Genomic DNA, 13,103 nt, shown 5'->3' with positions numbered 1-13,103 from the left:
AAAAAAAAAAAAAAAAATAAGGAAGGAATTCCTATGTTTTATTTGAAGATTTTTGGTTTTTGCTTGTTTTTTGTTTTTTTGAGACAGGGTTTTCTCTGTGTAGCTTTGGCTGTTCTGGAACTTGTAGACCAGGCTGGCCTTGAACTCAGAAGAGATCTACCTATCTCTGCCTCCCAAGCGCTGGGCCTTGGCATGCACCACCACACTTAGTCTGAGACAGGTTTCTGTGTAACCCTGGCTGAACTAGAACTCACTCTGTAGACAAGGCTGGTCTCAGAAATCTGCCCGCCTCCCAAGTGCTGGAACTAAAGGTATGTGCCAACAAAGGTATGTGACTCTTATCCCTGTCAGAATTTTAGGCAAGCAGGCAGGGATGTGTGGTGTGGTGGTTGTCTCAGTGGGTGAAACCTGGCTGACACAAAGTCTGTGCTCCATCTCCAGAACAAGCATAGGTGTGGTGGTGGATGCCTATATCCCCAACATTTGGGAGAGTGTAGAGAGGGGAGCAAGAGTTGGAGGTCTTTGCTGCTAGTGAGTTTGAGGCCAGCTTGGGCTTTGTGAAACCTTGTCTCCAAAATTCAATCAAAAACAGAATCCTAAAGGCAGGTAGACTGTTTGAGACTTACCTGACACCTGAGTGTCAGAGTGACTGAACTAACTTTGCCCTGGTGTTTCGCTCTAATGCCACAACCCCTGAGTTATATTTGGCCCAGTTCTGGCTGCCATAGCATCAGGCACTGTTGGATGTTGATTATTCTGGACAGGGTGCCCTGGATGGTATTTTTAGATTGGCAATAGAAATGCCAGTAGCAAACTCATGGCACTGCCTTTTCTCCAGTTACTAATTTTGAGCACAGCCTCTGTCAGCGAGGACTGCTTCCTAGAGCCCCTTTCTGTCTGAGAGCAGCTCCAGTGACTAGCTGTCTCCGGCTCCCTCTAGAAGAGTGCCCTGGCGACAAATAGATCTGGAGCTTGTCTGTGGAGACCCATGCGCTTTGTCTTCTCTGTCTGTGGTTTTCTTGGAAAGAGGGGTTCATATGAGACTAAGACTTTTCAGGCTTTTCTGCAGACTTTGACAGAACCAGTGGTGGTGCCGCAGGGGTTGACCATCTCTCCAGCCTGCTCATTGTCTCACATGGGCAAGCCAGGACGTGAGGCCGGCCCTGTTAAAGAAAAGGACAGTGTCTGGTTTTGTTAACCTACCTGTGCCCTGCCCTGTGCATGGGAGTTAAGGAGAAAATAATGTCTCCTCGGTAGATAGGTTTGAACCTGAATCTTACAGTCCCATTGAGGTTGAACTGATTGTAGATCACAGCCTGTTTATTGAACAGTAGTTCTGCTGTGCCTTCCCTGAGCCAGGGCTAGGGAAGCACAGACTGACCTTCCTCTGTCCTGAGCCATTCACTCACATGACGTTGTGGACAAGCAGGTGTTTCAGGAAGGTGTCCTGTCATGGTTCTTTGATGTGTCTCTTTGTGAAAATATGAGGCCCTGTTTATTGACCACATGGAAGGAAAGAAGCTGAGTGTTTTGAGCTGTTGGGGATCGTTCTGGTCCTGGGAAGGGTGTTTCCTTCCCACCCAGGCTAATAATGAGAGCTGCTCAGCCTGTAGGCACTTGTTCAGTGGAGCCATGTGCCTGAGAGCCAGCCTCCTTCTATGGGGCATTGCAAAGGTCATGCCCATGTGTCCATATAAGGGAGGAATGTTGATGCATCTGGGCTACAGTGATGGGGTGGGGTGGGGGGTGCATGTTAGCTGGGTCACTTCCTTTCATGGTACTAACTAGAGTGAAAACTCACTAGGTAGTCTATGACATGCCACTTGTCATACTCCAGACGCTTTGGGGGGGGGGGGTGTTCTCGGGACTGGGACCTGCATGCCAGATAACTGAAGCACTTTGCTGGTGGAAGGGTGAGGCAGATCTTGCTTAGTCCCATCTTGTATAGTGATTTGTTTTTAACCTATCTGCCTGTCAAGGGCACTGGAGAAAGGCAACAGGGTCGTCTAAGCATCCATTCACTCAGCCAGTGATGCTGCACCTGCTGGTCTAGCAATCACACAGTGGATAAAGGTGAACTGGCTGGGTACGTCAGAGAGAAGTACAGCTTGCTGTGAGTGCACAGACAGGGACCTGCTCAGGTCGCAGTGTATCCAGGCAAGGCTTCCTGGGCCTGTGCTATGTGAGCTAGACCTGAGACCACACTACTCCACAGTGGTGTGTCATCTCCTCAGAAGAAAGGTGAATTGGGGAGGGCAGCAGCAAGTAGAGCCCAGAGGGCAGGATGCTTGTAAGTTTGGGGAAAGGTGTGGGGGCTGACAGGAGTCATGTCAGAGAGGGCTAGCTGGGTCTGGGCCAGGTCAGGAAGGACCTCTCAGTGTGACACGGAGTGGGGAAGGCCTATACTCCAGAGCCAAGCTGCATGATTCAGATTGTGTATCGTGTACATAAGAAAGCTCAAATGAGACCATGTTTGAAAACTGACTAGAGGGCTGGCAAGATGGCTTGGTAAAGACACTTGTTTCCTCCATGGTAGACAACCCAGAATCAGTCCCCGGGACCTACATGGTAGAAGAAGAGAACTGATTCCTTAAGTTGTCTTCTGAGCTCCACATGCACATTGTGACACATGCATGCCACGCGCTAAATAAATAAATAAACAAACCAAAACTGACCATAACAGTGCCTGGCATGTGAGCGCTTTGTAAACATTTACCAAAAAATATTGTGACTGATGGGGTAGGAGAGATGTCTCAGGGGTTAGGATCGCTGGCTGCTTTGTATTCTGGTTTGGTTCCCAGCACCCAGACAGTGGTTCACAACTATGGTAACTCTGGATCCAGGGAATCTGATGCCTTTGCCTAACCTTGAAAGGCACCAGGTACAGATGTGGTACACATATATACATGAAGATAAAACTGATAAACATAAAAATAAATACATAGAATCTAAAAGGAGACAGAATGAGGCTGTCGAGGTGGCTTGGCAGGGAAATGCTCACTGACCAAACCTCCAGACCTGAGAGATTCCTGGGACTCAGGGGAAGGCAGGAGGAGAGGGCAGCTGACTCGACTCCAGAAGTCATCCTCTGAATGACCTCACACGTACCGTGGCACACAAAACTCCTCTGTCTTGTACACACACACACACACACACACACACACACACACACACACACAGAATTTTGTTTTGTTTTGTTTTTCTTTTTAAGAAAAAGTATTGGGGGCTGGAGAGACGGCTCAGTGAGTGGTTAAGAGTGCTGGCTGCTCTCCCAAAGTCCATAAGTTCAGTTCCCAGCTCATAATCATCTGTAGTTGGATCTGATGCTCTCTTCTAGTGTGTCAGAAATCTTTTTTAAAAGAAAAAGCACCGAAAAGTCAGTGTTCAGGTACTCACCTAGCACTTTGCATTTAAACGTTTTTTATTAAGGCCTTTGGAAGTTGCAGTTCTTATGAGAGAAGATGCAGCGTGGGGGAACCCTGTCAGTCTTGCTTTTTAGTCTATTCACAGCCACCACACAGTAGGACCACTGTATGGAGTCTGGGTGGGTGTTCCACCTTATGTCAGAGCAGGGAGTCAACAGAGATGGTCCTTTGTTGGAGATGAAGGGAGACTGTCAGTCTGAAGCGCTGGCCACACGCTAACCCACTGTCATCCCCTCTGTGTGTGTAGACACCCACAGGAATACAGAACTGGACCCAGTTACCACGGAAGAGCAGGTCCTGGATGTCAAAGGGTACCTGTCTAAGGTCAGGGGTATCAGCGAGGTGCTGGCCAGGCGGCACATGAAGGTGGCTTTTTTTGGCCGGTGAGTACTTTGAAACCCTCTCTGCTTTCCTTTTCCTGGCATGGGGGTTGGGGTGGGGAGAGACACGGGTGAGGCAGGCGGCCCTTTCTGCTGGGAGCAGTGGCATACCTGAGTTCATGTGCTTCTTTTGATTGATTTTTTTTTTTTTAAGGGATTTATTTTTGATTGATTTTATTTTATTTATTTATTTATTTTTGTTTTTTGTTTTGGAAACATGGTTTCTCTGTAACCCTGGCTGTCCTGGAACTCACCTTGTAGACCAGGCTGGCCTTGAACTCATAGAGAGCTGCCTGTCTTTCTTTCCAGAATGCTGGGATCAAAGGTATGTGCCACTACCACCCAGCTAGAGCTTTTTTTTTTCTTTTTTCTTTTTCTTTCTTTCTTTCTTTCTTCCTTTTTAAATTACATTTTAATTTATTTGTTGGAGATATATGAAGGTCAAGACAGCTTATGAGAGTCAGTTCTCTCCTGTCTTATGTCTGAGGATCAAACTCTAGCTGTCTGGATTAGCAGCAACTTTTTTTATCCACTGAACCATCATCTCACCAGCGTATTTATTTATTTATTTATTTATTCATTCATTCATTCATTCAAGAGCACAAATCTACTTTTATTTATTTACTCTCCATTAGTTTAAATCTGGGATGGGTACAGCATCACACAGATTCTATGTCCAATGGCCTTTGCAGGAAGGTTGCTTGGGAATTTGGCGTGAACCACACCACTGTTTCCATGGGCCCAGATCACTCTGGTCTTGTTTGGTTTGCCTCCAGAAGTCACTGTTTTGTTTTTTGCTTTATACACATAAGCACATCTTTTGACTAAGAAGAACTCTGTTTCATCTCGGGCATAATCGCCTTCAATTTTAAGAAGAGCCGTGTGCTCTCTTTGGTTCTGGAGACCTCACTTGTAGCCAGCAAAGATGGCTTTGCACCATAGCCTTCCAGACAGACTTGCTTTTAGAAGTCCTCTTCTCAGCAGGCCTCCACAGGTGCCAAGATGGTGGAAAGAAGCTCTTTTATTTTTAATTGTGATTCTTTTTTTTTTTTTTTTTTTCCAAGACAGGGTTTCTCTGTAAAAAAACTACAGGGTTTCTCTGTAGTCCTGGCTGTCCTGGAACTCACATTGTAGACCAGACTGGCCTCGAACTCAGAAATCCACCTGCCTCTGCCTCCCAAGTGCTGGGATTAAAGGCGTGCGCCATCACCGCCAGGCTTTTAATTGTGATTCTTAACATAAAAATCTTCATGGAAGTTGCTCGAGCATGACCTCTCACCTCTGTGTCTGTCACTGGGCTGTGCCCAGCTCCCGGCTGAGCCATTAGAAGCTGTGTGTCCCTGGTGAGATGTTGATGCTGCCTGCTGTGCTAGTCCCAGAGCCTTTCATCTTGTGGAACAGAAATGGTTCCTAGTAAAGAGTAACTTTCTGATACCCAGTCACCTCAGCCCTTGGCAGCCTTTCTTTATTCTGGCCTCAGATCAGCTGCTGTAGACATCTCGCCTCAGCCTCCTGAGTGTTGGGATTTGATTATACTTAATCCTCACCAGGATGCCTAAAATTGGTGAAGAATTTACTGTTCTAGACACCACATACATGGAATCATGTAGTGTTTTCTGGAGGTTGATTGATTGACTGTCTATGTAGCCCAGCTATGTAAGCTAGGTTGGTCGCTAATGCGCAGAGACCCTCCTACCTCTCTCCTGAGAGCTGGGATTAAAGGCATTTGTTACTGGACCCAGCAGTATTTCTCATTCTGTTATGGACATGCCTCAGCATAGAGCCCTCACAGCTGGTGGTCCACGGTGTAGCATGTGTTAGAACTTGCTCTGTATATGTGTGTGTGTGTGTGTGTGTGTGTGTGTGTGTGTGTGTATGTATGGTTGGTGATTGTTGATGTTGTGTATCGTCCTCAGTCGCTCTCTACTTTATTGAGGCAGGTTCTCCCTGAAACTGGAGCTGGCTAGTTCTGGCTTGTCTAGGTAGCCAGGTTGCTGCAGGTGCAGGGATTGGAGAGCTGGGATGGCAAGTGACCGCCACACCTCACTGGCTCCTACATGGGCTCTGGGGATCTCCCAGCCCAGCTCCTTCCTTTGTAAGGCTGACTGTTTCATTGCATGTGCATTTGACATTTTATTTGTTCCTCTCCATGAACATGGGTTGGTAATGTCACTCTGTGTAGTGTGTAGATGTCCTTTCTGGTTCCTGATTCTGGTTCTTTTGGATGTGCACTTGGAAGTGGGGTTGGTGGAGACTACTGTCATTCTGCTCTGAAGCTTCCTGGGTTCCACTACTGTTTTCTTCAGGAGCTGCACTGTTGTACAGCACCTCAGCATGCACCTGGGTACATTTCTGCACATCCTTGGCAACACGGTTCTCTGTTGTCATAGTGGCCATGCCTTGTGGGGAGTCACAGCCTAATGTGGGGTTCTTGCTTTTCATTTATTTTGTTTTCGATGTTGGAGATGAGGGCCTTACTCTGCTGCCCATACAGGTCTTCAGCTCCTGGGCTCAGGTGGTCCTGCCACTGCCTCCGCACTGGGACCTCCATTGGTTAATGAGGTTGAGCTGCTTTCCGTGTGTTGATTGGCCATTTACACATCTAAGAGAAATGTCTAGTCCTTAATTAGGTTGTTCTTTTGGCTATTGTTGCATTGTAGGAGCTTTTAAATATACTAGTGGGTTTTCTTTAGAGGGTTATTTATTTTTTACTGTGTTTATGAGTACACACAGAAAGAAGTATGGGTCGCAGTTCAGGCCGGTGGCATTTATCCCACTGAAGCTGGAGTTACAGACAACTGTGAGCTGTCCAACCCAGCTGACCCTGGGTTCTCTGCAAAAGCAGTGTGGGCTCTAACTACTGAAACAGTGGATGGTGACCCCTTTAGAGGTTGAATGACCCTTTCACAGGGGTCACCTAAGACCATCAGAAAACACAGAGATTTACGTTGTGATTCATAACAGTAGCAAAATTACAGTTATGAAGTAGCAACAAAAATAATTTTATGGTTGGGGGTCACCACAACATAAGGAACTGTATTGAACTGCAGCAGTTGAAAGGTTGAGAACACTGCACTGAGCCATCTATCTCTCCAGCCCTTTAAATACATTTTCACTCTGTCAGTTACAATCCTTTATTTGATGTAGTCTTGGACTCTTTAATTACTGAAGCTTCCCCTTTGTTTTAAGATTTTAAATGTAATAAGGAGAATCAGGCACTAAAAACAGCACCCAAGACTGAGGTATGTTTCAGTTTGCTAAGCTCTTGCCTGGTATGCATGAAGTCCCGGGGCCCAGCATGATAGCATTCACACCTACAATCCCAGTGCTCTGGAGGTGGCAGCAGAGTGGTTAGGAGCTTAAGGTCATCCTCCATGTGGAGTTTGAAGCAAGCCTGTGTCAAAAACAAATTAAATTCTCACGGGCTGAAGGTCTCTAGATAAGGCAGATGCTTGGCACACAGTGGTACTGTAGAGTGGGCACTGTGTCTCAAGTCCTATTCCTGATGACTCGTGATCTCAAGCATGTCTTCGGCTTCTCTGGCCTGTTGTTTCTTCATCCTCCCCTGGAAGGTATGGCCTGGCCCTCACCTGGGTGCTAGTGCCTGCCCGTGTCTCTGGGCACATGGAAGCCAGTGGCTCTGAAGCTGTGTGCTGCTGAGTATTGCCATGCAGAGTGAGACTGAGTGTTTAGCACTAAAGCTTGGAGTAGACAAGGCTGCAAGTAGAGCTGTTGGCAAGAAGCAGGACATAGACAGGGGCTGTGCTAGATAGAACACTAAAGGAAACTTTCCCTTTGCCTGGCATTGGTGGGTCTGAGAAGTGGGGCTTCATGTATGAGGAGGGGCATAATAGAAAATGAGTCACAAAGCAGGCTCAGTGTGGGGAAACAAGGACATGGGATCATTTGGACAGAAAGATGGCCCTGGGGCAGGGACCATGGTTTAGGTATTTACTTTAGAAGTAGGCAGTCTCCATCCATGCTTAATGAGTGCTGTTGGCCTGTGAGACAGGTCACATGCTCATAACAGCCGCCTGCTGCACCAGCTTCCTGCAAGCTGGTCTGAAGTGATGAGAACATAGCAGGTTCAGGCTGAGGGATGTTTCATGATTTTAATAAGCACACAGCTCTCTTTTCAGTGCTGCCTGGGCACCATTGACATGGCAGAGAAGAGACTCTGGAGCCCTAGGCTGGGCACTAGAGTGTGACAGCCCAGATGTTGTCGCTATGGCTTCTGTTGTTTCACCCTAGGACGAGCAATGGGAAGAGCACCGTGATCAATGCCATGCTCTGGGACAAAGTTCTGCCATCTGGGATTGGTCATACCACCAATTGCTTCCTGCGGGTTGGGGGCACAGATGGCCACGAGGCCTTCCTCCTCACAGAGGGCTCAGAAGAGAAGAAGAGTGTCAAGGTGGGTGCTGGCCGGTCACTCTGTACCTTGGGCGGCAGTGAGTGCAGTTGTGACTGGAAAGAGCTAGCACATCAGTGTCACAAGCTCACCCAAGTTCCATGCTTAGGCACTTTGTGGGGGATTCTGAGGATGTCTGGGAGGGTCAGAGTGGGACACCAAAAACAAGGGCCTAGCTTGAGGGTGAGAGGCAGAGCAAACTGGCTGACTTGTGCACTGAGCAGGGAGGGGAGAACACATGCTCTTTTGGGGCTTGCCTGAGGGTTCCCAAGTGCTCTGGGAGTCTCATGCAGCAGCCAGCGACTGGTGCACTCTCATTTCCTGAGAGGCAGCTGTGCTCTGCTTGGAGCCAGGGATGCATTTTGATTCATAGGAAATTAATCATTGCAGAATAAACCAAGCTTCAGGATGATGTTTGAGAAATAGGCTTAAAGGGGGAGTGCAGAAAGCTGGTTTTTACTGACACATGCAGTAAGAGAAAGGGCGCTGGAGAGATGGCTCCTCTTTGTTCTCAGTTCCGTCTCCAGCACTGTCAGGTGTCTCACAGCCTCCCGTAACTCCAGCTCCAGGAGACTCAACACCCTTTTCTGGCCTCTGTGGACGCCCATACACACACATGCACATAGAAAAGAAATTTATGAATGTTTAGAAAAAAAATACTATTTTATCCGTATAAGTGTCTGCCTATTTGTATGTTTGTGTACTACATAGATGCCTGGTGTACATAGAGTCCATCCAGGACAGCATTAGATCCCCTGGAACTGGAGTTAAAGTTGTGAGCTGACATTAGGTGCTGGGAAATTAACCCAGGTTCTCTGGAAGAACAGTCAGTGCTCTTAACTTCTGAACCATTTCTCCAGCCCTTGACTTTTTTTTTTTTTTTTAAGGAAAAGGGTAGCATGTTTGTTGGTCAGCCATCCCAGGCTGACAGCACTTCTTCCTTAGCCTGATAGTTATTTCCTTCCTCCACCATCAGACTGTGAACCAGCTGGCCCATGCCCTCCATCAGGACGAGCAGCTGCATGCAGGCAGCATGGTGAGTGTGATGTGGCCCAACTCCAAGTGTCCGCTCCTGAAGGATGACCTCGTGCTGATGGACAGGTGAGAGGGAAGCCTAGGCAAAGGGTACCAAGTCTCCATTTCTGGGTGATTCAGGTCCAGAGTTCTCGTGTTCTATCTGCTTTGTTTAAGATAGCTCAACCAAATCCTTGTGCCTCTTGGATTTCTTCCAGGGGCTGGTTGGTTATCGTGCCCATTGGCATCAGTGCCTTGCAGATGTCCCAGGAGTGGGCTGTTTGAGAGATAGGGGGGCACTGAGAAGTGGGGGTGGGGGTGCCTTACATGCCAGCCAGTATGTCTGGGTTCTGCTGGCCCAGACACCCACTTGTTTTATTAAACAAGGCCTTGAACGACTTGTGTAAGCAGATCTAGGCTCCTTGCTCCCTTACTTCCTTTCCTTCTGTATAAGTACAGTCTTTACAGTGTTATATTTTGGTGCTCTTTGAGACCGTTTAGGACCTGTTTAATCATTCTGCTTGCCTTTGCCTGAAATGTCTTTGGCAGACTGGGCCTTAGCAGTCCTTGGGACATTGGCTCTGGGAAGGCTGATGGCTCCAGAATTTTTTTTTTTTTTGTGTGTGTGTTAGGTAGCATTTGTGAACATTTTGTTCCTCTTGAAGGAATGCTTTGTCCCTGCTCTTTGGAAATGTTACACCTACACCAATATATATACAGTGCTGTGGCCCTGTACAGTACCTGGACTCAGATACAAACTTGAGAGTTGAGCATGGCAGCAGGTGCCTGTAGTTACATCTCTAGAGAGGTGAATGACTAGAAGTCAGTTTGTTTTTAATAAAAGTGATGGGTGCTGCTGGGTGGTAGTCTACACCTTTAATCCTAGCATTTGGAAGGCAGAGGCAGGAGGATGTCTGAGTTCAAGGTCACACTGGTCTACAGCCAGGGCTGTGTAGAAATACCAAGGGAAAAAAGTGATAGGTGCTAAAAACAAACTGGGCATCCCTCAGTGGTCTGGAAGGATGGGGATGGGAGGCGGAGACCTCCTCCCCTCCCACGCCTGCCACTTTGCAAGTCCCAAGGCAGTTCACACTGGGGCCCACGCCCGTGCCTGACCACACTGATTTACACCTGTCACCACAAGCCCTGGGATCGATGTTACCACGGAGCTGGACAGCTGGATTGATAAGTTCTGCCTGGATGCTGATGTGTTTGTGCTGGTGGCCAACTCAGAGTCCACGCTGATGCAGACGGTAACTCTTGCTTCACTTTGTCCCTGGGCCTGCTGGACAGGTGGCTAGTGGGGCCTGGGCTGGCAGGCCCCCTCCTCCATCAAGGTCCTGCCCTTGTCTAGGAGAAGCAGTTCTTCCACAAAGTGAGTGAGCGTCTCTCCCGGCCCAACATCTTCATTCTGAACAACCGCTGGGATGCATCTGCCTCAGAGCCTGAGTACATGGAGGAGGTGGGTGTCTCACCGGCAGCAGTTTGGGAACTGCCAGGAGCCATGAGTACTGACCACTCAGATCTGCTGTGTGTCCCAGGCAGCCTCAGTTAAAGTCAGTGTCAGATTGTCCATGTACTCCCTGGTGGCTTTAATCTTTCCGTTCCCCTCCCATTCACTTTCCTTTCCTTTCCTCCCCTTGATTTTTCCTAAGAGCATCCCTACCATGCTTGGACCAGTAATTGGTTTACAGAAGCTCAAGATATACAGAAACAGGCTTTAGAAGGACACTGGGGAAGAAGCTTAAGAGAATGATGGGCAGGAGATTCTTAGTACTACTCCCAGCTCTAGTTTTGTGTGAACTAAAAGAAGGGATTTGTGGGTCCAAATGTGGCTCAGCAGTAGAGCTTTGGTTATAAACCCATCTCCACATCTGAGGAGGATGGGATTCGCTCATAATGCCTCCCCTTTGGTGGGTGTTTGTGGAGGCTTTTTGTTGTTCTTGTTTTTTCAAGACAAGGTTTTTCTGTATAGTCCTGGCTCTACTAGAACTTACTCTGTAGACCTGCAGACTAGGCTGGCCCTGAATTTACAGAGATCTGCTTGTCCCTGCCTCCTGAGTGCTGGGATTAAAGCCCCGCACCACCATGTCTATGGAGTCTCTTAACCCTTTTCAGTTCTATCAGTTCAGCCTAGTACATGGAGCTGGGACTGCCCACTGTGATGACTTGTTTTATAAATCAAGGTTCTGGGAGACATGGCTTGTCAGTGTAGGGACATTTAGGTTCTCTTTCTTCTGGCATGTCAAAGAACAATACTAGACCAACTTTTAAAACTTGAGGCAGTCTGGGACCTGTTCAGTGCCTCAGGAACCCCCAGGGAGGAGCTGGGGAGGATGGTGACTCCCAAGCAGAGATGGTGCTGGGTGACCTGCCCTTGTTCAGCATTCAGCCCTTGTTGAGCCTTGTGGATCGGGTTTCCCCACCACTGCCCTGCTCATGCACAGCCATCTGTCTGGCCCAGGTGCGGCGGCAGCACATGGAACGCTGCACCAGCTTTCTGGTGGATGAGCTGGGCGTGGTGGATCGAGCTCAGGCTGGGGACCGGATCTTCTTTGTGTCTGCCAAGGAGGTGCTCAGCGCCAGGGTCCAGAAAGCCCAGGGCATGCCAGAAGGAGGTATCTGTGAGCTGCTGACTCCCTTTGCAGTGTTGCATCTCTTGCAGTGTTGCATCTCTTCCTGGGTGTGTTGGTGGAGACTGCTGGCAGTAGGTGGAGAGCAGAGCCTGGAGGGAGGTTCTTGTCCTTAGAGTCACCTAGGAGATGTCCCGCTGAGCATGGCTTTGAGGGTATTACCAGAGAGGCTTGCCTGAGAAGGGTGAGCTGCAGCTTGTCATGGGCTGAGTAAAAAGGAGAAAGCCAGCCGAGCACCCCTTCCTTCCATGTCTGTGCCCAGTGAGGTATGGGCGCTCCTAAGCAAGGCACCTGCTGCTGTTCCTTTCCTGCCATCACCTACTGTCTCCCCTCAGACTGAGTGCCAGAGCAAGCCTGCCTTCCTCCCCGAAGTGGCTTCTCTGCAGGTGGCTTTGGTCACAGGGCTAGAAAAGTAACCCAGAGAGAGATCTCCCCAATTTACTCTCTGTGCAGTTTCCTCATCAGCACTGCCGTTCTCCTAGGCGGCGCTCTTGCAGAAGGTTTTCAAGTGAGGATGTTTGAGTTTCAGAATTTTGAGAGGCGGTTTGAGGTAAGTCTTGGACTCTGGTGTGTGGTCCTCCTATCCTTCCCAGCTCTCTCTAGCCTGGCTGTGAAAGGGCAGCCTGGCCCTGGAGGTGACAGTCCCACCTCCCTCAGCCCCTCTCTCTGTTGTAGGAGTGCATTTCCCAGTCTGCAGTAAAGACCAAATTTGAGCAGCACACAGTCCGGGCCAAGCAGATTGCAGAGGCTGTTCGTCTCATCATGAATTCCCTGCACATCGCAGCTCAGGAGCAGCGGTGAGAGCCTGCATGTCTGATCAGACCCCTAATGCTGAGCTGAGTCCATGGGCCCACGCCCAGGCCACGATAGACACCTAGTCACACTGGTCAGGACGGCCACCCAGTGTCTCATCACCCCACCCAGCCTGTACAGTAAGGCAGGCTCCTTGTAGGAGGTCTTGGCCTTTGTGTTCGTTTTGAATTTTTAGTAGTATGGGGTTCAGATCTGAGCCTTTTATCAGCAAGAAAGGCACTTTACTACCGAGGTGCAGCCCTGGCCCAGGGTTTGGTTTGGTTTTATTTCCAATAGATCCTTACTATGTAGTCCAGGTTAGTCTTGAACTTAACATTTTATTGCCTCAGGACCCCACCCTAACATACCATATCCCACTTGAACTTACCTATTTTTTTGTTTTATTGTATGTATGGTATTGTTTTGTTTTGTTTTTGTTTTTTTTTTT

At 48.4% G+C, this 13,103-nt stretch overlaps 1 protein-coding gene and 1 pseudogene across 5 annotated transcripts in view; one reads left to right on the top strand and one right to left on the bottom strand.

The window, feature by feature from the left end:
• The window catches only part of Mfn2 (mitofusin 2), a 30,427-nt gene that overhangs the window by 6,644 nt on the left and 10,680 nt on the right, over positions 1 to 13,103 (top strand). For all 5 annotated transcript variants that reach the window (XM_029539658.1, XM_029539657.1, XM_029539654.1 and 2 more), the window contains 8 exons: positions 3,673 to 3,808; positions 8,057 to 8,219; positions 9,193 to 9,317; positions 10,375 to 10,483; positions 10,585 to 10,692; positions 11,695 to 11,848; positions 12,346 to 12,413; positions 12,539 to 12,660. In XM_029539658.1, the coding sequence (XP_029395518.1) occupies positions 3,673 to 3,808; positions 8,057 to 8,219; positions 9,193 to 9,317; positions 10,375 to 10,483; positions 10,585 to 10,692; positions 11,695 to 11,848; positions 12,346 to 12,413; positions 12,539 to 12,660 (985 nt within the window). The remainder of the gene's footprint in view (positions 1 to 3,672; positions 3,809 to 8,056; positions 8,220 to 9,192; positions 9,318 to 10,374; positions 10,484 to 10,584; positions 10,693 to 11,694; positions 11,849 to 12,345; positions 12,414 to 12,538; positions 12,661 to 13,103) is intronic.
• Positions 4,442 to 6,193, bottom strand: LOC110323188 (annotated as a pseudogene).

The sequence above is a fragment of the Mus pahari genome, chromosome 6 (assembly GCF_900095145.1).
Source record: "Mus pahari chromosome 6, PAHARI_EIJ_v1.1, whole genome shotgun sequence".
Taxonomy (NCBI): Eukaryota; Metazoa; Chordata; class Mammalia; order Rodentia; family Muridae; genus Mus; species Mus pahari.
The sequence above is the reverse complement of the archived record's forward strand: the minus strand, read 5'-3'. Positions and strand labels throughout refer to the sequence as shown.